Here is a 23,845-nt window from a genome sequence, read left to right as displayed (position 1 = left end):
GTTGTTGTTTTCTTAGACCAGCCAAAAAAAAGCGAAGCAAATAGGAAAGAGATGAAACAGGAAGCAGCAGTCTATAGAGGAACCTGCCTTGCCTCACTGTAAATACATTATCACTGCTGGAGGGAGGCCTTGGGCTCTACCCGGGGGACTTTATGAGAACCAGCCACTGCAACAGGCCCTATAAAAACAGATGAGACGGAAGACAGAAGTCCAAGATGTTCTTTTCCCTCAAAGTAGAAACACCCCGGCCTCAGACAGACCCAGCTGGAAGGGCTCTGAGAGGCTGAAAGACTAGGCAGGACCAGTACAAGGCTGGGGGAAAGGGAGGGCCCAGCCCTGCACCAGTGGGCGTGGCTCCACCCTTCCCACCTCAGAGCCATGGGGAGCCGGGGTCCTAGTGGGTGGCCCCTGGTGCAAGCCCCCTACACGGTTCTGTTGCTGCCACTGGAGACAAGTCGCCAAGACCCAGGGGCCCGGAGCTTCTTCCTCTGGGTGAGTATCAGTCCCACAAGAAATCCTGGGGAAGCCCATTTCCCTAGATCAGTCTCCTACAGTCCCCGTCAATTTTGAGGACTCACAGCTCCAGCCCCCTGCTTTCGCTCGCCCTGCAGGTCCTCAGTGGCCAGTCTGGGCTCATGGTCAGTGACCAGACAGTGAACCCAACCACACAGTGAAGCCAAGCATGGCCTATCGCCCTGCTGTAGAGTGAGTCAGCCTTTGCTCCTTGCCTTTTCAGCTGCAGAGGATGCAGGCACTGGAGCGGGAGCAGGACGCCCTTTGGCAGGGGCTGGAGCTGCTGGAGCATAGCCAGGCCTGGTATGAGGGCCGTCTGAGGGAGGCTCAGCAACAGCAGCTGCACGTGGGGGCCCTTGGTGAGGTATGGGGCTGACCCAAGGGGTGGGGGGGCAGGGGCCGCAGGGGTGGGTAAACACAGCCTGACACCATCCTGGAAAAGCAAGAGTTAATGGCCAGGGATCAAGAATGGGAGGCAGCATTGTAATAATGACAGGATGCCACCAAGTGTTAGGTTGGTGTTCATAGTTGGGCCTAGAGGAGGCTGATCGGCATTCTATTCAGAGGGACACAATTTGGATCACTCCATGGAGCTGGGGGAGTGGCCTGGATTGTTCCAATAGAGCTGGGATGGGCAGGGAGGATCCGTAAAGAATAGAGAAAGTGGGGACTATGCCATTTGAGGGGCTGAAGAACTGGACTATTACAGAAATGAAGCATAGAGTACTGGAATTGCCCACCTGCCTGTCAGGGAACTGGGGTGAGGGGTCTGGATGGAGGAGAGGAATGGCCTGTGGTGACAGGAGAAGAGTGGCAGATGGAACTCAAGTTTTCACCATGTTGTTTGCCTCCAATTCCTCCTTTAGAATTTTCTAACGGATTTACACTCAGAGCCTGGTGGCCCCCAGTTAGCCCAGATTCAGAGAGTGAACATCTGCTTGCAGAATCTGCTTCAGGGGAAGGTGAGTTTATTGTTTTTAGTTTAGACTTTTGGGAAATGGGGATGAAGAAGGGACTTGAGGTCAGCACTGGTCTAACAAAACATCGCATTTTCCCCCAGTTCTTCCCACATTCCCCAAACAAAGCTAGTTCCTGCACCACCCAGGACTGGAAGGGAAGGCCAAGGAAACAGGACATGTGGTGGCAACAGGTGAGTGGGGGGGGGGGGGGTGGGCAGGAGCTCTGGCCAGCCGTTCAGGGGAATGAGGAACACAGACGTCCAGACTGTCTCTCTCCTCTTCTCCAGGAGATGTCAAGGCAGCAGAAAGGAGGCATTCAGCCAACAGGGGTGATGGCTCAGCCAGGCTGCCCCCATGGACGGAGGGGCCCTACCCGTGTCTAAAGGCTCCTTTAGTCCCCTCAGTCATGCTGGTGAGACTGAGAGAATCCCCCGCCTCCTTATTCTGACTCAGCAACTAAATGGCTCTGGGTGGCAGGTCAGCTGAAATCCAAATATACTGGTGTAAAGTTTCTTCTCTGCTCCTGAAAACTTCCATTTTATCTTTTTTGGTATTTCATGCTCTCACTCTTCCCTATGCATGCATGCTCAGTTGCTTCAGTCATGTCCGACCCTTTGCCAGCCCACCAGGCTCCTCTGTCCATGGAGATTCTCCAGGCAAGAATACCTGAGTGGGTTGCCATGCCCTCCTCCAGGGAATCTTCCTGACCCAGGATCGAACCTGCACTTCTTACATCTCCTGCATTGGTTCTTTAACACTAGCACCCACCTGGGAAGCCCCCCACTCTTTCCGATATGATGTACATAAGTGATCTTTCTCTGAAATCTCTCTGGGGAGAAGACATGTTTATTGGCATTGTCCTTCAATTTTAAATACAAAAATAAAATAGAAGCCTCTCCAGAATTTCAAAAATAAAATAGGAGCACCTCCAGAATGTCAATAACACTTTGGGTAGGAGGTGGGGAACCCTTCTCCCCACTTCTAGTCTTAGACACTGCCCCACATATCTTCCCCTCCACCTGAGCTTGGGAGAGAGCATAAATTAGTGGAACAAAGATGCTGCAGAGAAAGAGAAAGCAACTTTTTTCAAAAATGAGTCTGGTTTTTTTTTTTCTTTCCCCCACAAGGGTTAGGGAAAGTGCATTGTGGGAAATCCATCACTCTCTATCCCAGTTTTGGAAAGAAAGGCAAGTGGATGAGAAGGAAAACCTCTATCCCACCTGGAGAGGTAGAGGCCCCTCCTATCTTCTCACCAGTGGGCAAGATGGTGCACAGCGCTGGAGACCCTTACCTCCAGGGGCTGCTGTATCACCAGGGGCCCAGGCTGAGCAAAAGCAACATCCCCACAAATGTGGTCCACCAGGGGTTGCCCAGCAGCCCTCCCCAAGCCCCGCCCTGAGTCAGGGAGGTGGAAAGATGGGAGGCAGGGCTGGAGGTGTTGCGGACCGAGTCAGTCGAGTAAGCGGGAGCAGGGAGCTGGTCCTGGGGAGAATTAGAGACTGTCAGGGTGGTTGCCTCAAGATTAATCCTGTACCACCTTCCCCTTACCCTGGCTATCCTGCAATTGAAAGTGGGGGCACTCACCTGTGGGGCGGGGGCCCGCACCAGGAGCCGGAGGAAGGCATGGGTCGGGGGCATCGTGCTGGCTTCTCCATCCTTTGCAGTCACCGTCACCATCACCATGGAGTCGGAGGCGACTGTGTCTGGTACCTCCAGCCACAGGCGCCCCCAGGCGGACTCGTTCTGTTCCAGGTGAACCCTGGGGAGTGGATGCCAACATCTGGCTTCAGCCACAGGCTTGAATAGCTGGGAGCCAAGGGGAGGTGGGGAGGGAAGCGAGGAATCTGAGCTCCCATCCCAAAGGGCCAGAGGAGCAGGTACCAGATCCCATACCCGGGCATAGAAAGATGGGACCAGAAGGGAGCAGGAGGTTTCAGGGGCTTCACCTGGAGAGGTTGGAGGTGAGGGCGAAACTGGGTTTGGCAGATGTCCTAAGATAGAGATCCTGAGGGCCTGAAAAGCTGGCAATGCGGAGGCTGAGCGGGGCCGTGGTGCCTGGCGCCAGGAAACCCGGGGGACCGCTGAGCTGCGGAGGAGGGCTGGTCAGGGGAGGAGCAGGACCCATTCCCTCCAGCCCCAGCCGCACCTTCCTCGGCCTCTCACCTCCAGCAGGACCGGAACTACAGCACAGGGCTGGGGGGCAGCCCGGTGCAGGCCCCTCCCAGCTCCATCCTGGCCAACCAGCTCCAGAGAGAAGGGTACCGAGGTAGACAGAAGGGTGGGCGGTAGTGAGGCAGAGAAGAGACCTCGCTCCGGGGGTCCCCTGGGCTCCAGAGGCACCTGGCCCAGCTCGGCACCCTGCGGGACCCCTCGGAGGACCACGTGGGAAAAGTGCGGCAGAGGGCCTCCAGGGTTTCCTCTGGAGCCCAGCCCTGTCACTTCTACCAGCAGCTGGGTCTGGAGACCTGGACAGGGGAGGGGAGGGGAGAACAGAGATCTGCATGAGACTTGGAGACAGGGAGAAAAATAGGAATGGCTTTGAATAGTGGTTAGCTCTGGGCCATGTGGATGGGGAAAAGGGGTTACCTCTAGGGGTTACTGATGGGCAGGGCCAACAGCAAGTTCTGGGATGCTGGAAATGTTCCATAGCTTGAACTGAGTGATGGTTATTAATATATAAAATCCACCCAGCCTGTACACTTGAGTTTAGTGCACCTTATAAATGTTGCAACTCAATAAAAAGTTACATATATACACACAAGTTAGGGGTGGGGCTAGGTGTACCTGCAACTGGTTGAGTCAGGGGGTAGAGGCCAGGGTGGGGTCCATCCTCCATGGGGATCCCAAAGTGAAAGAGGAAGTCCAGGGAGGTCTGGGCTGAGGAAGGGCGAAGGCAGTCAGAGACCCTCCGGCGATGAAGGTGACTGATACTGCTCTCTGGTCTCCCCGTACCTTTCCCAGGAATATCATCCTCCTTACCTTGCACTCTCACCCGGGGGGTACCCTTGGCTGTGACTTGGATCTCCCAGGTTCCTGACTGTGGAGGGTCATTCACGCTCATCATCCAGAACCTCCCAAAGCGGCGAGTGTGACCTAGAGGCCCCTCACCTTCCTCCTGGCCCTGGAAGACCCCTGGGTGGGTGTGGGGGGTAAGAGATTGGCACAGGAGAATTCCTTTTGCTTCGTACATTACCCCTCCTTCTTCAGTCTCTGTTCTTCCCACTGCCTTGAGACACACAGGGAAGTACCTGCAGGGTTTCTGATCCAGAAACTGCTGACCTCCCCGTGGATCCGGACCGTGACCTTCTGGAGTAGTCCATCCACTCTGAACACAAGTGGCCTCTCAGCTACCACTACACGGGACTCCAGGGGAAGGGTCACCTTGAGGGGTTAGGACCGAAAAATGGGGGAGAAGATAAGACATGGGATGAGGTGGGAACAAAGGCAGGAAAGAGAAAGGTAGAGACAGAAAGAAATGAAGGAACACATGGAGAAGGGATCCCAGTGAGAGAGGAAGGAACAGAGGTGGAGCTATGGTCAATAACAAAGCTGGAGGCAAGGGATTAAAGATGAAGTAACCGCCTCCTGCCCCGCCCCGCCCCCCATAAGAGATGGCAGGACTTCCCAGAGGAGCCGTGAGGACAAAATATTGGAGGTCAGGATTGGGAGTGGAGGTGGGGGGACAGGTAGTACTAATATGGAAGGAGCAGGATAGAAGGGGGAAGCCGTGGATCTCAGAGGGAGAGAAACTTCCTTCCCACCCTTCTGCCTGGAATGGCAACTCAGCAAAGGGAACCATTCCTTACGAGAAAGAGAAATGTAGTGTTGCCCATCCCCTCAGTTCTTAGCTGAGCCTCCACACGTACTCACCAGGTCAGCTATACTGTCCCCAGCAATGGCCGCCACATCCTGAATGTACTGGTCTTCGGTGAAAATCACTTCTCCTCCTGAGGCCAGGGCCACCGCCTCGTATGGCTCAAAACGCAAAGGGGACAAGACCTCACGCCGGGCCCGGCCCTGAGCCCTAGATGGGTCCTCAGTTACCAGGAACGTGACCTGTGTCCGGAAGAGAGGCCAGTACTTGAGGTTTCTACTTGCTATGTACCATTGTAACCAAGGATCTCCTGTGCTCAAGCTCTCTACAGAGCTGACCATTGGTGATAAATTCTGTCTGCCCTCTGGCTGCTACAGCATTAAGTGTAGGGCCTCCCACTCTAGTATTGTTAAAGGGATTTGGAAATGTTACACTCATGATCCACTTCTCTCCCCTCCAAGCCAAGGCTGGTTTAACCACCCTAGTGTGAGTGTCATCCTTGTAATGAGAGTTGTCCTGGGGTTTCCCACATCCCTGGGTACCTAACATTGAGTCTCCCACCAGTTATGCTCACTCTGCAACGCCGTTCCTGCGTCAGAGATTCCACCCGGTTGGTGAGAAAGGCGTCCTTAGGGGAGGCATCAGTGAAGACAAAAATGTCTGAGAGTGGAGGTGTGTGCAGCAGAGCCAGCTGGCAGGAAGAGAAAAAACTGGTGGTAAAAAATGGCAGCCTTCAATGAAAAATAAATGTTTTAAAATGGTGACAGTAGGGGAATGGGTAGAGAAAGGGAGGGCAGAATAGAAGGCAGTATGGCCCTGAAATCTGGAATGAAACGAGCGAGACTAGGTTCTGAAGATGGAATGGAGGGTGGAGTCCCAGGGAAGCTCTAGATCCCTTGATAGTGGGGGCTGGAGAGGGGGTAGGGGGAGGGAAAGGGTGGGGAGAGCAGACCTCCAGGGCTGAGAGGCACATCTCTGGCTCATCTCCACCTCCCAAGGCATGCATCTCATTGAGCTGTTGCCAGAAGTGGTCAGGGTCACTTGTTGTAAAGACAGGGCCAAACCCTGGGGGATGAGATTGAGAGACTGAGGAGAAGGCTCCTCTCTTTCCTGCAAAGGGCCATCTCCCCAGTCAAGAGACCCTGCAGTGTTCCTCGGGTGGACATGTATTGAGATAACAATATTCTTTATATTTATACTGACAGGATAGGACAAGGCAGGGCTTAGCTACCTCTGGTGGGAAAGTGGACCTCATTTCCTCACAAAATGGTGGCACTTCCTGTGGTCTTGAGTGAGCCTTTTTTGGGTATATGTTTAAGTATAAAAACAACTGGTGAAGCAACATGGATGGACCTAGAGATTATCATACTAAGTGAAATAAGTCAAATGTCATTATGATATTCCACTTGTATGTGGAACCTAAAAAAATGATACAAATGAAGTTATTTACAAAACAGAAATAGATTCAAGGACATAAAAAACATGTTTATGACTACCAAAGGGAAAGGGAGGGATAAATTAGGAGTTTGAGATTAACAGATATACACAACTATATATAAAATAGATAACCAACAAGGACCTACTGTATAGTACAGGGAACTAGATTCAGTATCTTATAATAACTTATAATGGGAAAGAACCTAAAAATGATATATACAACTGAATCACTTTGCTGTATATCTGAATCAACTATACTTGTCAACTACAAAAAAAAAAAAAAAAAACCAAAACCTGGGTCCTCAGTTTCCTCACAGAAAAGCCAGAGAAATAATAGTGCTTACCTCAGAGAAGCCCACTGAGATGATTGAGTTGATTTTGTAAATTTCAGAGCAGTGTTTTGACACATAATAAGTGCTAAATTCTTAATTATTCATTTATTCATACCCTTATCAAATATGTGATAAGCTCCTGTTGAATGTCAGTCACCATGAGATTTATATAGGTGGATCAGACTCAAACCCACTCCTTAGGGAAGTTTCAGTCCAAATTTTATTTGATGATCATTTCAACCCTGGGAGATAGTCAGGATAAATACTGACCCATTTTATGGATGATGAAGTTGAGGAAAGAGAGGTTAAACAAACAGGCTAAGGACACACAGTAAGATTGGTCAACCGAGGTCAGATAATCTGATTTCTAAGTCAGTGGGGGAAGGAATACGATATAAGTAGCTGTCTCAGATATTTCACAGAGGCCTGGACACACCAACTTCCCCATCTTCATCCCAACCTCTGTCACAGGAAATGGAGAGAATTGAAAATGACTTATTAGGATGGACGCCTAACAACTCAGAGGCTGCCTGCCTAAGCACCCATCATGATTAAACTCCTATAGCAAATGCTGTCATATTGGAAACAGCAGAAGTGGCTGATAGTTCCCTATATGCATAGAGGTACCAATAAAGGAAAAGGATCATAGGAAGTGCCTCCATTCTATTATGGAAGTGAAGCCATGAAGCCCGCTTCCCTACCAGTGACATTACCTCTTGCCCTGGACTTGCTTCCACTCTGCTGGCCAGACCACAGTTACCTGGATCATGGAACGGCACCAGGACATAGTGGGTGGGCTCCATGGGGGTGCCCCGTCGCTGCTCCACAATATGACGGGCCTGGATCTTGGCAGCATTGATCTCTTCGCCCATACTGCCTGTGGTATCCAGGACGAAGCTCAGGCTGGAGGCTGGGGTGATGTCCAGCAGCCTGAGAAGCAGGCCAGAGATATGGTGCATGGCTGCACTTGTCCCCAGCCCCCGGTTTCTCAGCTCCAGAGCAACCTACCTATTAAGGAGCCCAGCTCCAGGAGGCCACTCACCTAGAGAAACCGCTGTCTCCCAGGCGGCTTCGTAGGAGGTTGAAGGCCTGGATGGAGGCCAGAAGGGCCAGTTTTGCAGCCTGGAGGTGCAGCATGTGGTGGGGGGAGAAGCCTGGGGATGTGCTATCCTTGTTGATGCCTCCCCGTGGTGGCTGGGAGCTGCTCTGGTCAAAGTGGCCCCCGTGGCTACATTTCCCTGGGTTAGGGAAACGGATCTGAAGGGTGAAGGTAAAAAACCTACTGCCTTCTAATAAAATGAAGCCCTTTCTGACTTGGCCTGACCCTCTCACTCCTCAGAAAAGGATCAGCAGAAAATTAGGGCATTTTGCAGAAGGCAAATCTGAAGTAAATCTGGAATGGTTGGTTGTTACAGCACGTGGTAGATCCTGATCCCTCAAGTAGGTCCCCAGAAGCTCCCTTGGGCATTGAAGTCTTATCAGCTCTGTAAGAAGCTGTCCTCCCTGCACTCCAACAACCATGGCCACCTCAGTGGGCCTTCAGCCAGCCACCCACCCCTTCCCAGCATCCTTTCCTTCTGAGAAATGATACCACCGGATTTTAGGACAAGGGCCTACAGGACTGAGGTCCTTAGGGAGAGGGTCAAGGGAGAGGAAGGGACTTCTCCCCTTACTCCTGGGGGTCTTCCCATCTGGTACCTGGAGGTTTGGGGGGATGAGTTCCAAAGTAGCCAGAGGTGAGGAGTGTGAAGGTCAGCAAGTTTCCAGGGCAGCTCAACTCCTCACAGTCGGAGCAGGTAGGATTGTCCACTGGGAAGAGAGGACCCATGATTCTGCTACCCCTGACATTTATCCCAGTCCACCCAAACTTCTTCAGCTTTTCCTCCCACTTGGAACAAGGTGAAAGCCCACAGGTACCCTTCATGGGTACCTTTCTAGGATTTCTGAACTAAACCCTGGAGTTCATGGCTGACCATGAGACTCGATATTTGAGACTGAGAGTGTGCTAGAAAATCATGGGGACCAATCCTATGGGGAGTGTACCCTCTGTGAGCTGTGGACAGGAAGTGTACTTGTAATAAACAGGAGGTAGCTTCTGGGTCATAGTTCAGTTGGAAGGGGGTCTGAGAGGAGAGTCCCCTGCGATCTAGTGCAGGGAGGAAACCTCATGAAAGAGAACTCCTTGCAGTCTGCAGAGCTGGTTCTGGCTCCGTCCTCCCCTGTGTGCTCTTGGGGAAGCCAGCTAATTGACTAACCTTTGATTGAACTGAGGGAACTCACAGGTTGTCTCAGATTTGAAGCCATGTCACCTCCTAGTTGACCTCAGGATGTGACCCAGTGGCTGGATGGGCTGAGAGGAGGTAGCACTGTGGGCTTCCTGCTTACCAGCAGGGGCACGGCCGTACCTTGTGCCAGGCTCCGGAGCTCCTGCCTCGGCCAGAGAAGGTGAGGGTGTGGCTGCTGCCTCCCAAGTTCCACCCAGTTGCTGTGACTGTAGAAATCCTGGTCCCAGGAGAAAGACGGGGAAGAAGCACTAGCTGACTGCTCTTGCGGTCTCCAGCCCTAACTGCCCCTCCTTCCATTTCCCCAGCCTGAACGCCTCCTCCCGCCCGGCTGCTCCTCCAGACACCCCACATCCCCTCCAGTGCTCTCTCCTTTGCCAGGAATACTGCTCTGGTGAAGTGGGAGCCTCCCACTGTTTCTTCCCATCTCACTCAGAGCCCAACCCAAGGCCTTTCAGTGGCCTGCACGGCCCACCTCTGGCCCTCAGCACCCTCCTCTCACTCACTTCACTCCAGCCACAAAGGCGTCCTGGCTGTTCCCACAGAAAGCTGCCAGTTTGGACTGGTGGGGACTAGGGAATAGCCCCAGGGCCTTGGCAAGCAGGGCCCCAGCCCCTTCTAGAGTAGGGGGAGGCATGACTAAGAAAACACCCTGCGGGAGTCCAGAAGACTGAAAGCGAAGACCCCTCTGACCATGCCCCCCGACTCTGTTCTCACCTGCAGGGCGTGAAGCGCAGCCCCCAGGCGCTGGCGAGCCAGGGTGTAGTCAAGGGCTCTGGCTGCCGCCACAGTCTCCCGTAGAGCCTCCACCAGGCGTGTGCGGCCCTGGCCCAGCCGCTCGGCATCAAAGTGCAGGTCAGGGTCATTCTTGGAAGTTGGCAGGAAGTCTTGGGCGGCATTGGCACGAGACACCTCTCCTAAGGCTGCTCGGAACCGTCGGGAAGGAGACCCAGGTCCAAAGTAGGCGGCAAAGAGGTCGTCGGCAAGGAGGGTGCGGCCCTGGGAGAGTGAGCAGGGGTTCCAGGGAAGCCCCTTGGTTGGGACCATTGCGCACGCTTACCCGGCTCTAGCGCTCAAGGCTGGATGTGAAAGGAGCTGAGGGTGCTGGGCCCTACAAGGGAGGGGCAGTCCTGGACGTCTATATGGAGGGGGACTCCTGATTGTTAAGACTAGGACTTCTGGGCACTGTTGCTGTCTGGAGGACAGGAGGGAATGTGTGTGGGGGTCCCTTCTCTTGGCAAGCAGGACCCTCAAGTAGCAGAGGTCCCCAGAATGGGGGAATCCGGCTGGGGAGTGACTGGACCCAGGGACGCTCACCAGGAAGTCTTCAAGGCGAAGAGGGGGCCGACCTGGGGGCGGCTGCTCTAGGAAGAGCTGCAGCGTGACGTTGAGCGCCGCCTCCTCGGTCAGGTCCTGGTGGGTGATGGAGCCGGGGGCAGCCAGGAGGCTCCAGATGTTGGGGAAGAAGGCAGATGCGGGAGGCAGCAGCAGCTGCAGCAGCAGCAGCACTGAGGGGCCCAGGTGGGATAGGGGCACGTCCGCGGGGAGCATAGCTAAGACATGGACCTGAGGGACAGAAGGCACTCGAGAGAGGAAAGGAAGCAGCACAGACTTAGGGCAGGACTGGCTTTGTTTGTCTCCATGGGCACCTGCTTTGGCCCTTTATCTCCTCCGGCTGGCTTCCCCCCCCTCCCCCTTCAATCATTCGGCAAACCTGAGGGCCTATCAGAACAATAGGAACTTACACCTGCTGGGGCGGGGTCTGAGGCTCCTCCCCCAGGACGCCCCTCCCCTCCCTGAGGCGGACGGCCCCGCCCCGGCATTGGAAGTCCCCTCTCTAGGCTTCTCCCCTACCTGGTTGCTGGGTCTCCGTTGGGCAGGACCGCGGGGCCGGGCGTCACGGGGCACTTAGGTCAGAGTTATAATTAACCTAAGGCCTGACTTAGTGGAAGGGGAGGGAGGCCCCGGCAGGGTGGGGGCAGGACAGGCAACCCCTAGCCCCTCTTCTCACGCCTGCCCAGGGCCACAAGCAGCAGCCAGCACCAGGGCGGGCCTCCCTTAGCTGCAGTGCGGAGGTGAATGAAGAGGCGGGAGGAGGAGGGAGCGAGCGCCGTGACTCAGGCCTGGCTCACGGCCAGGGCCAGGGCCAGACAGACGCACCTCTACCCACCGGGACCCAGTGCCTCATGCCCAGCCTGCTGCCCTCCCGTTGTTCACACTGGCACCTCTGAGGATCCAGGAACCCAGCCCCTCAGCACCCACTCCCCAGCCCCACCACACACACAGCTGAGATACGGTTTTGTGGCAAAATATTTTATTGCTGCCATCCCCATGGTGGACCACTGGGGGTTATGAGGGTTGGAGTTGGGTGTTTCACAGCATCTTCTGAAATAGGGCGATGGCCTCATCAACCTTCCTGAGCTCTGCTTCTGTCTGCTGGAGCTAAGGACAGAAAAGGGGGTGGTGGGTGAGGAGGCCCAGGCCCAAGAGAGGAGAACCCCAAACGCCCACAAGAGCAGACGGAGTTGAGTTGGAAAGACAGATGAGGACCATGGGCAGGGAATAGTTGGGGGATCCGTGTGTTTGACTGGCCTGTCTCCCCCTAATTCTCACCAACCTCCCACCAGCAGCCTCTTACTCTCCGACTAGCACCCTCATTCGTTTCTACCAGCACCTCCTTCTCTTCCACCATCACTGGTCTCCTGGGTCCCACCTTTTCCCAGTGTTCAGTTCCCAAGGACAAAGGGGCCCCAGAGCTCATATGCGCCACCCAGTGGCCCAGCCCCAGGCCCTGACCTGGAGGTAGAGCACAGTGGTTAGGAATGCAGGTTCTGAGGCAGGCCCTTAGCCTTCCCTTGGAAAATGATGATGGTAATACTGCCCTGCCACAAGAGGGCTTCCGGGTAGACAGGAGTGAGAACCTGCTCAGCCATGCGGGTTCTGAGCCTCCACTCTTGTTCCTTTGTGCCCCTGGTTTACCCCATGGTTCCTCCCTGAAGGGTCCCTAGGTGATCTGCTGAGCTCCCTGACTACACTGGCTCCGTCCTGAGCCCAGGTCCTGGCATGTGGATGCCAGGTTCTGGGCACTGGGTGGTGTGTGAGGGGTCCAGCTGGCTGGATGGTCTGCTTCCATCTTCAAATTGCTGTGTGACCCAGGGCTGTGCCCCTGCCCTGATTGTCTTTCATGTGTAAAAGGAGGGATTCCATGGTCCCACCTGCTCTCCTGCCTGGGCCGGGCAGAGCAGCTGCAGGAGGGGGTTTGAGGGTGGAGGGAGCAAGAGGTGGGAAATGGGGAAGGAACTGCCCCAAATGCCACACACCTTGGTTTCATCTGCCTCCTGGACTTTGAGGGGCACCTTGACAGTGTAGCCTGAGGTGGCGCGGCGCTCCCGCAGACGCTGGGCCTGCCGCTGCGCCTCGTCACGCTTGGCCTGCAGTTTGCCCAGCTCCCGGGCTGGGTCTACTAGCCCCTGCAGCTGCAGGTGGACAGAGCAGCGGTCAGAGGCCAGGGCCACAGCGCAGCCCTGGGGTGCAGAAGCCCCCAGCGCCAGGACAGCCACGATCCCCGCGCTGGCCAGCGTCTGCACATAGCCCGACACCGCCGATGCCAGAGCACCTGTGGCCTCGTCAGCCACTTCCAGGAAACCTGCCGGGAGAAGGGAGAGAGGTGAGGAGACAGAGATGAGGCAGCCATGCTAGATACTGGTCCCGGGGTGGGAGTGGAGAGGGGCACATGCAGGCCCAAGGCTCACAGTCGGGCCGGATCCGGGTGAGATTGTAGTCGGCACGCAGGGAGCGCACAGCTCGAGTGATGCTCAGGGCCAACTCAAAGGCAGCTTCTGCCTCAGGGTCCTTCCAGGAGCACTGAGGGGAGGAGAAGGGGGTGAGGAAGCTGGGGCAGCTCTGAGGAGGTCCCTGGAGCCCCCCATTCAGGCTGTACCCCATACCTCCGAGGGCTCTGGGTAGGTGGTGACACAGAGGCTAGGGGGAGCTTGTGGCGTCCGCCGGGGCAGCCGCTGGAACAGCTCCTCGGTCACGAAGGGCATGAAGGGTGAGAGCAGCCGCAGGCCCACGTCCAGGCAGGTGTAGAGGGTCTGGCGGGCGCATTCGGCTGCCGCCTGGTCCACCCCATTCAGCACAGGCTTCAGGCACTCCTGGGGGCAGAGGGGCACAGGGTTCAGGGCTGGAGAAGGCCAAGGACCAAGAGGTGGGGCAGGCGGCTCCTCCTCACCAGGTAGACATCGCAGAGCTCGTAGAGCCAGAAGCTGTACTGGGCGGTGGTGACAGCTGGGAAGTCATAGGCCTGGAAACCTTGGTTGCTGAGCCTCACAGCTTCAGTCAGCCGGCTGCGGATCCAGCGGTCCACCAGGCTCTCGTGGCCTCCGGGCTTGCGGGGGGGAGGAGCCTGTCAGTCAGGGGGCACCATGTGCCCAGGAGGTGGGGCCACAACCCCATGGGTACGGGAACCACGGGGAATCTGCATTCCAGGAGGAGATGGGTCCAAAACAACTGCCACGTGGCCAGGGTGGTGGCCCAGGCCAGAAAGGGTTGGCCCCGCCACTGTGCGGGAGGACTGCAGTGCTTGAGGCTTCCCCTGTGTCTTTGTCCCCTCAGCTACTCACAGGCTCCTTAGGGGCAGGGGCCAGGCTTGATGTTGGGATGGCAAGGGTGTGACCCACATGGGTGCTGCCCACCTCACCACCCACCAGGCTCTCACCTCAGACGTGGGTGAAGGCACGAAACCCTTCCCAAGGCCACGGAGGGCAAACTTGGTGGCGTTCCAGAGCTTGTTGCAGAAATGGCGGTACCCCAATATCCGGTTCACATCCAGGTTGATGTCACGGCCTAGGCGGAGGTGAAGTGTGAGTCTACACTGCTCTCCCTCCCAGCCCTAGGCCCTGGGCAGCAGAGAGCGGGGTGCCTCTGGGGAGGAAGAAGGATGCAGCTGAGACTGCCGTGGGGAGCCGTACCCTGGGACGTGTAGGCGCATAGTCCAAACCGGAGTGCATCAGTGCCACACTCGGGGATCCCTGTTGGGAAATCTGCCTTCTGTGGGGAAATGAGGGGGAGTCAGGGAGGGGAGTGTCCTAAGTCAGGGTCACCCGCCTTCTGCCCACATACCAGCCACCAGCCCACCCCTGTATCTGCCCCCTGTACCTGCCCCTCTTTCGCCTTCTCCACCTCGCTGGGATCCAGGTTGCTGTTCAGTAGCTGGTCGTGGAGGCCCTGGAGGTGAGGTGGGAGCAGTCAGGGGCCCATGGCCACCGCCCCACAGCCCTTCCCGGCTTGATCCAGCACCCAGCCCCACCTGCAGGGAGACCCCATGGATAACGTCGAGGGGGTCAATGACATTGCCTAGAGACTTGCTCATCTTCCGGCCGTGGGCGTCCCGCACGATGGCATGGAGGTAGACCTGCAAGGCCAGGACAGGGAAGGCCTGTGAGGACGTCTCCCTGCCTAGACCCCAATGCCTCTCCCCTCACCCCTACATCTGGTCTGCTCCTCTCTGAACCTCAGGCCCCTCGGTGCCCCGCCAGCCCCTTCTCGTGAATCAGAAGTGCTCCTTCTTCTAGGAAGCGGGGTACAGAATCACTTAGCAGAGTGCAGGCTGGTTTTCAGCCCCACCAGTCCCCTTGGCCGGGCCCACCCACAGCTGTCCAGGTGAGGGAGGGGACTGTGGGGATCTCGGCAGTCTCCACACCTCTTTGAAGGGCAGCTTGCCAGTGAGCTTGAGGCCGAGCATGACCATCCTGGCCACCCAGAAGAAGAGGATGTCATGACCTGTCTCCAGCAGCGTCCCCGGGTAGAACACGCTCAGATCTTCTGACTAGGGTCAGAGCAGGGTGTGAGTGATGGGGAGCCACGCACCCACACCCAAGATTCCCACCTGCCCTGGGCTGGCCCCAGGAATGTACCTGGTTGGGCCAGCCTAGGATGGAGAAGGGGAAGAGGCCAGAGGAGAACCAGGTGTCCAGTACATCTTCATCTAAGGGGGGCCAGAGATCAGAGGTCAGAGCGGTAGAGGTGAGGATCGGCCCCCACTGCCCCCCACTCCAAGGCCCTGCCTTGCCTTGCTGGAGACTGATCTTGTCAGGGGACACGCCGAACTCCTTGGCTGCCTTCTCCCGAGCCTCGGCCTCAGTGCGCCCGCTCACCCAGTACCGCCCGTCAGGGTCCTGCCATGCCCAGGTGGAATGAGTACCCAAGGGGGAGCCTCTGTCTGTCCCCCCACCAACACCCAATGCACCGAAAGCCCTCCCCCACCCCAGATGTGCCAGTCTCCAGCCCTGGCCTGGTTCTCACCTCCCCTGGGGGCACGGCGGGGTCGTTGACAGTGATGAAGTAGGCTGGGATGCGATGGCCCCACCACAGCTGCCGGGAGATACACCAGTCCCTGCAAGTGGCAGGGGGAGGAGAGGGCATCAAGGCGGGGCGGGCGGGGCACCAGGCTGTGCCCGGCTTGGCCCCTCACCCGGTCGCCCTCCCCATGTCGAGGGGCCTGACGCACCGAATGTTGTCCATCCAGGCATGCCACGTCCGCTGATGGGCCTCTGGCAGGATGCGGAGGTCACCCCGTGTCACGGCAGCGCTGGCGGCCTGAGCCATCTCCCCACAGCGCACATACCATTGCGGCCGCAGCAGAGGCTCCACCACGTCCTTGGAGCGGCTGCAGGTACACGTGGGTGAGGAGGCTGAGTGGTGAGCACCCCGAGGTGCCCACCCCCTTCCCTGGCCTCTGCCCTCACTTGCAAAGTGGCACCACCATGGGGTTGTCCTCAATGTCTCGGAACAGTCCCTGCTCCTTGAGTGCTGCCAGCACCGCCTTTCTGGCCTCAAACCTGGGCAGGCCCTGAGGGGGAAACAGGCTCCATGATGGCTGTGCCAGGAGCCCCGCTGTTTCCTGACAGGGCCACCTCACCCAGGCTGTCTCACCAGGAAAGGTGGAGGCACGTTGACGAGGGCCCCGCGGGCATCCATGATGCTGACAGCCTCCAGCCCGTGCCGCTGCCCAACCTCATAGTCATTCTGGTCGTGGGCGGGGGTGATCTTCACCGCGCCTGGGGCATACGTGGGGGTGAGGGGTCACGCAGGACTCTGCAGTTTGCTCACGTGCACCCCACCTTTTGCCAACGGATGTGCTCTCAGACTGCCCCACCCCCCTGACACAGTCCTCTGAAAACCGGCCCAAGTCCTGCAAGTTCAGGTGTGCCTCATGGCTCCTTCCTCTCACCACAGGACAGCCCGGTGCTTACCTGTGCCGAACTCCATGTCCACAAAGTCATCAAAGACGATAGGGAGGCTCCGAGACACAAATGGGTGGATCACGCTCTTCCCCTTCAGGTGCTGGGGACAGAGGAAGACACCAGAAACACACAATGGACTGGGCTCAACTCCCTCCTACGCAGGGTCCCGATTTCTTGACACCCAACCTCCATCCACAGGGCCAGAAAGCAGCCAAAGCCATGCATTTCTAATCCAATTTTCTCAGTGCCCATCCCATCCCTACACATAGTGTGGAAGCCCTCTTCAGCCAGCATTCTTCCCCCAACTGCGGGCAGCACCCCCACCACACCTGGTATCTGGGATCTTTGGGGTGCACGGCTACGGCCACATCTCCCAGCATCGTCTCGATCCGAGTTGTTGCCACTACCACCTCCTCGTCGCTGTCTGGGGTGACAGGAGGCCTTGTGGTCTCAGCAGTGAGCACTTCCTGTCCCTCTCCCAACCCAGCCCAGGATCCTGGTGCCCCTGGCTCCTACCTGAGCCTTGGACCTTGTAAGCAAAGGAGATGAGGACCCCAAACTCCACCTTCTCTTTGTAGCCAGGCACGGAGAGCAGGGTACGACCTGTCAGCTCCTTCTTATCCACCTATGAGACAGAGCTTAAGAAAAGAGGCCCAGGGGCTGGGGCTGGGGGTGTGTGGTGGAGGTGTGGAGAGCCGGGGGGAGGGAAGGGGCACACCTCGATGTCGGAGATGGCAGAGTTGAGGGTGCAGGACCAGTTGACAAGGCGGGTGCTGCGGTAAATAACTCCCTCCTCGTGGAGCCGTACAAAGGCCTCCGTCACAGCTGCTGACAGTTTCTAGTGGGAAGAGGGGAAGCCAGAGATGGGCCTGGGTGCTGAGGCAGCCAAGGCCAGTGAACCCGGCCGGGCCAGAGGCCCCTGCCAGCACATCGGCTCCCTTTAAGGGCTGGAGGGGAGAAGTGCTTTTCTTGAGCAGGGAGAGGGGACTATGGGAACACACAGATAGGAAACAGAGTGGTGACGCTGATATGGCAGGGAAGTTACTCAGTTAGGAACAGGGGCTAGTGCAGAGTCCTAGGGGTGCAAGCTCGGGGGAGGTGAGGCCCCTCAGGTGCCGCCTGAAGGAATTTGAGCTCCTATAGGGAACGACAGGGAACACAAAGGGCTGTGACATGGGGTAGAAAGTAGCATTTGCAGCTGAGCCCTAGTGGTTTCCTACAAGTGGACCACCTCCTGGGGTCCCCAGGAGGGGACCCACTCTCCCTACAAGTGGGCCCCCAGAGTGTGCTCTCTTCTGTGGGGAGCTTCCCCCTCCTACCCCAGCCCCAAGACCCCTCCTACTCCTACTCACAGGATCCATGGTGAAACAGGCTCGATTCCAGTCCAAGGAGCTGCCAAGCTTCTTCAGCTGGTGGTAAATCCGGTCACCTTTCCTGGAAGTGGACAGACAGACTGGGATCAGCAATGGGGTCCGGGCTGGAGGGTGACATCAGGTAGCAAAGTGAGCAGAAGGTGGGGATCACTCATCGCTCTGAGATGGGACCTGGGCCCTGGGCCCACATGACCCTCAGCCTCTGTGAGCGGGTCTGACTCCGCAGCCACGGTCATGGGGCTGTGATGCCAGCAGGGACTTGGCACTCACTCCTCCTTCCACTTCCAGACCTCCTGCAGGAAAGCCTCTCGCCCCAGCTGGTGCCGACTCAGCCCCTGCTCGCGCCAGAGTTTCTTCTCCACCACCACCTGGGTGGCAATGCCCGCGTGGTCACAACCAGGATTCCACAGGGTGGTCTCTCCACGCATACGGTGCCTGCAGGGAGCAGGGAGAAGCAGAGGTGAGTGGGTGGTGGAGCTGTCCCAAGGGAACAGGGACTCCAGACAGGTGGTTGATGGACTCAGGAAAGGAAGGGGTGATGGATCAGAACTCTCCCCATGCTAAAATCATCAGGGAGAGATGTGTGAGGACAGCCCAGGCAATTTGGCAAAAACAACTAAGAGGAGGCTCCTGCCCAAATAGATAGCAAAACATATCCGAGAGCTATGATTATTAAAACAAGTTTTCACAGGAATCAGGAACAAAGTTACCGATTAAGGAAACAAAACAGTGACTGGAAACAGATCTAAGCATAGTTAGTATTTGTTAAGGGTGGCATTTCAAATGTCAGTGGAGAAAGGACAAACTTCAATAAATTTGTTTGGGACTGTAGCTAATTTGACTGGAAAATTGCCCTACTTCCCCATAGTCACAAAAATAATTTTATTTTAATGTCTAAATTTAATTTTAATTCAGTTTTTTAAAAAACCCTTCAACTTAAGAAAACAAAACTATAAGAAAAAGCATTAGAGAACAGTATCATTTCCAAAAATAAAAAAAGAAGAAAATAATAGGTGATCATGTTTATAACTTTGAGGCAGGGGAGGCTTTCTTTAACAAGATAGTGAAGATTAAATAAAAAAACATTGGTAAGCTTAATTAGGTTCACTGTATTTGTACATTATTTTCAATGACTCACCAAACTACATTATATTTGTTACTGTATTGATCTGTTTACCCCCACTAGGTTTAGAGTTCCTTGGGGACAGGACTATAGCAACTCCTTTCTCATACAGACCACAGGTTATTTCTTATATGCCGTAATGGATATGGACACTTTCTGACATTTTCAAGATATTTGTTTAGTTGCTAAGTCATGTCTAATTCCTTGTGAGCCCATGGACTATAGCCCACCAGGCTCTTCTGTCCATGGGATTTCCCAGGCAAAAATATTGGAGTGGTTTGCCATTTCCTTCTCCGGGGATCTTCCTGACCCAGGGATCGAACCTGTGTCTCTTGCACTGCCAGGTGGATTTGTTATCACTGAGCTACCTGGGAATCCCATGGGTGTAGGAATATGTAAGTAAATAGGAAAGGTCTTGAAAGACACACATCAAAATGATAATAGTGGCTAATTCTTAGGAGGGAGTGAATCTGGAGGAAGGTGGTCAAGGAAACTTGAAGCTTTAAATTTCTTACAAGAAAATATTCATGTTATTTCTTTCTAAATTCAAAATAATGTTATTTTTAGTGGCATGAGAAGAGAGTTTGCAACTGGTTACTTTTTCTGGTCAAGTTGGTTACTTGACCAGAAGAGGATGCTAAGTCATCAGATGGGAATGATCTAGAGGCAAGTGTAGCACCACCAGGGGGCAGAGGTAAGAGCCCCAGTCAGCAAAGAGAAGGCAGCCAAGGAACAGGAGCCAGAAGGCAGAGGGAAGCCTGGAGGAGAGGACAGGAGCTCACCAGCGGGTCAGGGAGTCCTGGATGGCGTTGGTGAGCGCATGGCCCAGGTGCAGGGAGCCTGTCACGTTGGGGGGTGGGATGCACATCATGAAGATGCCCCGGGGGTTTGGTGCTGACACGCTGGAACGCTGACGGGGAGGAAGAGGGGTGCTTGCTAAGGCCTCATGTCACCTCTTCCACGGCCTGGCCCCTTCCTGGACCATGGATCCTTCAGCCCCGTCCCTCCCCATCCCCATCCCCTCCAGGCCTGGGCGGCAGTGTCCACTCACCCCATACTCAGGCCTGAAGAAGCCCTGCTGCTCCCACCAAGGGTACCAGGCAGCCTCGACGTACTGAGGGCTGTAGGAGTCAGGCATGGTGCCACTGATATCTGAGGGAGAAAGGCAGGGTCAGAGCCGAGGCTGGGAGCAGCTGGGAGAGGGACGAGGGGCCAGCAGAGAAGGACATGGGCCTCACTAGGCAAAGTAGTGGGAGCAAGGACAGAGGAAACAGGATACAAAGAAAAGAGAAAAGGAGGGTGGGGTGAAGAGTGAGGGTCTCTCTTCCCCCTCCTTTCTTTTAGTACCTTTCTTTTCCCCAGGTGGGGTCGGGAGATCGTAGGTAATGACCCCAGGATCCCGTTTCTCCCGCTTCTCTGGTTTTGGTTTCTTCTGCTTGGGAGGAAAAGGATATAGGCCTAGATATCAGGCACTCACCATGGCACCAACCCTCCATCCTGCTCCACCCTCAGCCTCTCACCTCCCCAGGGGGTGGCTGCTGCTGTTGGACCTTCTGCTTCTGCTGGAATTTCTCTAGTTTCTCCCGTTTCTTTGCCTCTTTCTTGAGTTGAGCAGCTGTCTTTGGGGGTGCAGGGACCTCAGAGCCTGGAAAGAGGCACAGAAATGCAGACCTGTCGCTGCAGGCCTGTGAAGAGCGCTGTTCACAGGGCTACCATGTCTCAGATGGCCTATTTATCTAACCAAAGGCTCCCCCATGTTGACCTCCCACGTACCATCCCCCAGCTCCTGTCCCATTGATTCTGCTATTCCTAAGAGAGAAAAGAAAATGAGCCTATGAAAGGGCCCAGAGGAACCCCCTCCCCACCCACTCTCCATCCTTCCTCACCTGACTGTTGGGAGAGAGACCTGGCCCCTGAATACAGAACCACCTCTCCCAGTACGGCCCGGAATTCTGGCTGCTGAACACATGTGATAAACCAGCGAGTCACATTACCCCAGATCCGGCGGGCAGAGGGGTCCAGGACCTGGGGTGGGGAAAAGAAATGAATTATCCTTAGTCACCCTGTAGTGAGGTCCGGGGGAACCTGTCCTCATTCTTCCCCAGGTCCCAGTGACTCACATAACGGAAAGGCAGCAGCAAAGCCGTGACAGCTGCCAGGTCAGCCAGAGTTGGGGCCTCCCCAGCTAGGTAGGTGTGCAGTCGAAGCCATTCTTCCAAGGGGCTCAGGGCTCTGCCCAGGGCCGCCAGTGCAGCCTAGTGGGAAGGTGAAAGTGTATGAGATAACGCTTGGCCCACCACAGTCCCCACCCCCATGCAATCCATTTGGGCCTCCTTCCATTCCCACAGATTACCAGTTTCCTCTTCACTGAAATGATCATAATAAAAATTCTTCCCACTCATTCAATAAATGCCTACTGAAAATTTTTTTGGCGGGCTGGGTCATAGGGCATGTGGGATTCCTTGAACAGGGATCCAACCATGCCCCCTGCAGGGGAAGCACAGAGTGTATGAATCACTGGACTTGCAGGGAAGTACCCTACCGAACACTTATTATATGTCAGCTGCAATATACTAAGCACAAAAGGCTAAAGATTACATGAGGCAACACGGTAATTGCTTCAACAAATATGTATTAAGTACCTCCTGCATGCCAGGCACTTATCTAATGAACAAGGAAGCAGTTTGAACAGATGGAGTCCATGACCTGTTGGAGCTTATATTCTAGTAGCGGGGGGCAACAATAAATGTGCAAGTATATAATGCATTACCCTACTGTTCTCCTTAAAAGCCCTGAAGAAAAATAAATGAGACTGAGGGGGAGAGAGAACCCCAGAGGGGGAGCCCTCTATTTCAATAGGGTAGTCAGGATATGAGGGGTTAAGTCAGGATCTAAGTCATATATTCATTTCATTCATTCATTCGTTTGAAAACTATCCGCCATACGCTCAATACTCTGCAAGGAGGTGGTGTTATTAGGCCTGTAAGGCACAGCTCCATTCAGGAAGAATTTACATTTATAATCTGGTGTGATTATCTCTCCTTTCCCCTGCTTTCCTTCTTCATTTCTTTTCTCCTTTGTCTTCTTCCAGCAGCTGTCTTCTCTGACTGCCTCTCCTCACCTCTTCTTCACCCAGTCTTTTCCTACAATTCATAGTAACCTCTAACTAACCTCCTCAGTTTCAGATTCACCAAACTCAGAGACTTTTAAAGCACCTGGCACTAGATTATGTGCTCTGCACATATCTTTTAACCTTCTCAACATGTTCTCAATTTTCATTTTCATAGACATAAGAAGACCAAGGCTCAGAGAGTTTAACCTGCCCAAAGCTACCAAACCAAGTGGCAACCCGGGATACGATCAGTCTTTTTCAACGTTTGATACGCTATCTTCCTGACTCACCATCCATTCCGACTTTTGCTTTCTTCTTCTAAATTTCCCCCTCCCCACTTCAAGCTTCTTCTCACCTGGGGGTCTTGGGCCGAGCTTCGGAGTCCCAAGGCCGGCAGCGTAGCCCCACAGGCAGCTGGTATTAGCTCGGTGTCAGCGTAACTGACCCACTGTTGGACCAGGACGGCTGCCCGACTACCCCCGGGACCCCCCAGGCCTGCTGGCCACAGCAGCTGGGACACAGCCGTGGCTCCCCACACCCAGAGCCCACCGGGACCCTGTTCCAGGGCTGGCAGACGGGGTGGAGGAAAAGGAGTCCGGCTGGCGGGGGGCGGTTGGAGACAGATGCGGGGGTGGGCTCCTCCCCATCCCGGGCCCTCCCCAGCTTCCCCGTAGCGAGCAGCTATGAGGGCTCGGAGGCTGGGGAAGGCATCGGGGTGAGGAGAGACGTACAGAATGGACATGGTTACGCGGGAGGTCCGAACGCGGTGGAAAAACCCTAAGGAGAAAGAGAGACAGGGTAAGACCGAGGCATCTAGGACTAAGTATGACTGGGCCTCAAGACCCGAGGACCCAGTTCTCGGGGTGGCAGTGACAGTGGGGAACTAACTTCCCGCGACCGCGGGCCCTCGGGGACTGTGGGAAGCTCGTAGGAGCCCCTTGGCGGCCGTGGGACGCGGGTTCGGGCTGCATGTACGTACTGGAGGGAGGTGGTCACACTGAGCCGGGCATCCACCTCATAGCCGGGCGCCGGCCGAAGCTGGACTGGCCTGGCGGTTGCGGCAGAGGAATCCGGCGGGCAGGGACGACGGGCGGTTCTCTGGGCGACCCTAGCTCCCTGCGACAGCCGCCCGGGCCGTCGGCGCCCACGTGTCCCCCCCACCCCTTTGTGACTGCGAGCGCTTCCGGGCCCGCGGGTCCTGGCGCGGGCGACCGTGCCCCGCCTGCGTGTGCAGACGCGGTCCTGCTGGACGCTGGCCTGGGGGTAGTCACGCCGCCCGCTGCAGATCGCGCTCCTGAGGAATGGCGCGGGCGTGGGCACGGGGGTGGCGGGGGGAGGACGCCCCCCCGGAACCGCGACCCGGTCAGGCGCCGCCGCGGACACCCCGCGCGGGTCCTCGGCCTGGAGGGAGGGCGGTGCCGAGCGGGCAGCTAGGGAAGCGACTGGGAGAGCGCTACCTTCTGCGGACGGCGCCCGAGTCTGGGGTCCGTTTGACCAAAGGCCCCGGCGTGCAGGTTCCCCGCCTCCTAACCTCCCGGGCCTCATTTCCTCCTCTGTGGGAAGAGGGTCACGCTGGAGGGCCTCTAAGGTCCCCTCATGCTGAGAATTCTTTATCTGTAGCGGGAACTCTATTTGCTAACTGCGTGTGTTCAATGC

The 23,845-nt window shown here is 55.9% G+C and overlaps 3 protein-coding genes and 1 long non-coding RNA gene across 9 annotated transcripts in view; 2 read left to right on the top strand and 2 right to left on the bottom strand.

Moving 5' to 3' along the window:
* Positions 1–51: 51 nt before the first annotated feature.
* Positions 52–1,983, top strand: SAPCD1 (suppressor APC domain containing 1). Of its 2 annotated transcripts, none has more exons than XM_020897256.2 (5): positions 52–492; positions 737–877; positions 1,380–1,475; positions 1,574–1,663; positions 1,760–1,983. In XM_020897256.2, the coding sequence occupies exons 1-5, from the start codon at positions 379–381 to the stop codon at positions 1,853–1,855; spliced, it is 537 nt and encodes a 178-aa protein (XP_020752915.2). In that variant the 5' UTR covers positions 52–378; the 3' UTR covers positions 1,856–1,983. The 2 variants fall into 2 exon arrangements, with proteins under 2 accessions (XP_020752915.2, XP_070312873.1); XM_070456772.1 differs by having other exon boundaries at positions 59–492; positions 1,763–1,983.
* On the bottom strand, positions 1,465–11,399 carry VWA7 (von Willebrand factor A domain containing 7). 2 transcript variants are annotated; one of them, XM_020897244.2, is made up of 17 exons: positions 11,192–11,399; positions 10,655–10,903; positions 10,055–10,336; positions 9,461–9,557; positions 8,754–8,864; positions 8,098–8,293; positions 7,816–7,985; positions 6,239–6,351; positions 5,861–5,977; positions 5,343–5,528; positions 4,721–4,853; positions 4,452–4,604; positions 4,257–4,349; positions 3,636–3,937; positions 3,419–3,558; positions 3,057–3,231; positions 1,465–2,954 (listed from the first exon to the last, which is right to left on the bottom strand). In XM_020897244.2, exons 2-17 carry the CDS (start codon positions 10,886–10,888, stop codon positions 2,781–2,783), a joined length of 2,676 nt encoding a protein of 891 aa, XP_020752903.2. In that variant the 5' UTR covers positions 10,889–10,903; positions 11,192–11,399; the 3' UTR covers positions 1,465–2,780. The 2 variants fall into 2 exon arrangements, with proteins under 2 accessions (XP_020752903.2, XP_020752902.2); XM_020897243.2 differs by lacking the exon at positions 11,192–11,399 and having other exon boundaries at positions 10,655–11,041.
* Positions 11,400–11,634: 235 nt separating this feature from the next.
* On the bottom strand, positions 11,635–22,931 carry VARS1 (valyl-tRNA synthetase 1). 4 transcript variants are annotated; one of them, XM_070456762.1, is made up of 30 exons: positions 22,545–22,931; positions 21,198–21,332; positions 20,964–21,102; positions 20,851–20,886; positions 20,598–20,722; positions 20,425–20,512; positions 20,129–20,229; positions 19,860–19,987; positions 18,225–18,389; positions 17,934–18,015; positions 17,300–17,419; positions 17,098–17,206; positions 16,911–17,005; positions 16,591–16,681; positions 16,271–16,395; positions 16,084–16,187; positions 15,846–16,004; positions 15,641–15,731; positions 15,408–15,513; positions 15,253–15,323; positions 15,039–15,164; positions 14,646–14,750; positions 14,495–14,563; positions 14,308–14,386; positions 14,055–14,182; positions 13,569–13,724; positions 13,285–13,491; positions 13,090–13,201; positions 12,658–12,983; positions 11,635–11,779 (listed from the first exon to the last, which is right to left on the bottom strand). In XM_070456762.1, the coding sequence occupies exons 1-30, from the start codon at positions 22,929–22,931 to the stop codon at positions 11,711–11,713; spliced, it is 3,834 nt and encodes a 1,277-aa protein (XP_070312863.1). In that variant the 3' UTR covers positions 11,635–11,710. The 4 variants fall into 4 exon arrangements, with proteins under 4 accessions (XP_070312863.1, XP_070312864.1, XP_020752916.2 ...); XM_070456763.1 differs by having other exon boundaries at positions 20,425–20,509; XM_020897257.2 differs by lacking the exon at positions 20,851–20,886.
* The window catches only part of LOC110139421 (uncharacterized), a 31,049-nt gene continuing 30,080 nt past the window's right edge, over positions 22,877–23,845 (top strand). Inside the window, exon 1 of the long non-coding RNA XR_011483977.1 lies at positions 22,877–22,987. This is a non-coding gene — a long non-coding RNA (uncharacterized lncRNA). The remainder of the gene's footprint in view (positions 22,988–23,845) is intronic.

This window comes from Odocoileus virginianus, chromosome 27, assembly GCF_023699985.2.
Source record: "Odocoileus virginianus isolate 20LAN1187 ecotype Illinois chromosome 27, Ovbor_1.2, whole genome shotgun sequence".
Classification (NCBI taxonomy): domain Eukaryota; kingdom Metazoa; phylum Chordata; class Mammalia; order Artiodactyla; family Cervidae; genus Odocoileus; species Odocoileus virginianus.
This window is presented reverse-complemented; position numbering and strand designations above follow the sequence as displayed.